At 41.7% G+C, this 1,485-nt stretch overlaps 1 protein-coding gene across 1 annotated transcript; it reads left to right on the top strand.

Annotated features, from left to right (window-relative positions):
• The first annotated feature begins 202 nt into the window (after positions 1–202).
• Positions 203–934, top strand: LOC143625377 (uncharacterized). Its single transcript, XM_077095714.1, has one exon. It carries the CDS (start codon positions 203–205, stop codon positions 932–934), a length of 732 nt encoding a protein of 243 aa, XP_076951829.1.
• The last annotated feature ends 551 nt before the right edge of the window (positions 935–1,485 follow it).

The raw sequence follows: 1,485 nt of genomic DNA, 5'->3' as shown, positions 1-1,485 counted from the left end.
AAGAAATTGGAATTCTTCTGTTGGACCCCACCTCCACGTAAAGTTGAAAAAAAGAGAAGTATTTTCATTCATTGTTGCTTGAAAAAAAAAGAAAAAGGCAACGTTTAAAGATGGGAGATTGACAACCAGCCAAAGAAACGAACACAGGTTCGTTCAGTGTCCGAAACTAATAACAACGAATTACACGGTTTGGGCTATGCATATGCGCGTGCTGATGAATGTGCATGGCGTGTGGGACACGATTGATCCGGGTAACGGCGATGCAAAACTAAACAATATTGCAATCGCTTTGATTTTTCAATCGATCCCTGAAGCACAGATTTTACAAGTGGGTAATCTGCGCACGGCGAAAGAGATGTGGGAAGCGTTAAAGACCCGACATCTAGGTGCAGAACGGGTGAAGGAGGCGAAGCTCCAAACCCTAACGTCAGAGTTCGATGGGTTGAAGATGAATGAAACAGGGACGATTGATGAGTATGCAGCCACGTTATCGAGTTACTCGTCAAAAGCCGCCACGCTCAGAGAGATATTCTCGAAAGAAAAAATGGTAAAAAAATTCCTTACTAGTATTTCGAGACGTTTTATTCATATAGTAGCATCACTCGAACAAGTTTTAGATTTAAAGACTGTTGGGTTTGATGATGTGGTGGGTCGATTAAAAGCCTATGAAGAGAGGATAAAAGAAGAAAATCTTCAAACCGAGAGCAGTCAAAGTCGGTTAATGTTCACTAAATCTGAACCTGTTAGCAGGGGTCGAGGTCGAGGATCCTATGCTTCAAGAGGACGGGGACGCGGTCTAGATGATAAGAAAGGAAAAGGTATGGAACGAGATTTGTCACATATTAAATGCTACAGGTGCGATGAATTTGGGCACTTTGTTTCGAGGTGCCCAGACCGATTTCGGAAAGATGAAGTAAATCTAAACCGAACATAAGAAAATGAAACAAATGGTTTAGATACTTCGTTTTTCATGATGGAAGGTGTTCGGGAAACCGTATACCTTAACGAAGATAAAGTAATTCCGACGAAGTACGTACCGATTCGGGCGAGACCGACATGTGGCACTTAGATAATGGTGCGAGTAACCATATGACGGAAACCGTGAATATTTTGTGGAACTAAACGAACAAATAGACGGACGAGTAAGGTTCGGGGATGGTTCGTGTGTGCCGATCAAAGGGAAGGGTTCGATTGTTTTTAAAGGTAAAAGTGGAGAGCATAAATTGATGACCGATATTTATTATATTCCAGGTTTGCAATGTAATGTGATTAGTTTGGGTTAAGAAACCGAGTCGGGTTGTGATATTCGGATGAGGAGTAACTACTTAACGATGCATGATAGTAGTGGAAGGTTACTAATGAAGGCCACGAGGAACTCCAAGATGATTTATAAAATCCGACTAAATATTGGGAACCCAACTTGTTTACAAGCAAAATTACCAGGTATGTTCTCCGGTACTTTCGGGCCAATAAATTCCGGGTCTA

The sequence above is a fragment of the Bidens hawaiensis genome, unplaced genomic scaffold (genome assembly GCF_021521415.1).
Source record: "Bidens hawaiensis isolate Kalapana, Puna unplaced genomic scaffold, B.hawaiensis_p1.1 tig00004105_1, whole genome shotgun sequence".
Taxonomy (NCBI): domain Eukaryota; kingdom Viridiplantae; phylum Streptophyta; class Magnoliopsida; order Asterales; family Asteraceae; genus Bidens; species Bidens hawaiensis.
Note: the sequence above shows the minus strand (reverse complement) of the source record. Positions and strands in the feature narration are given on the sequence as shown.

Bases quoted from the DNA above. Each gene is read 5' to 3' on its own strand.
- LOC143625377 (XM_077095714.1), top strand. From the start codon at position 203: ATGCGCGTGCTGATGAATGTGCATGGCGTGTGGGACACGATTGATCCG.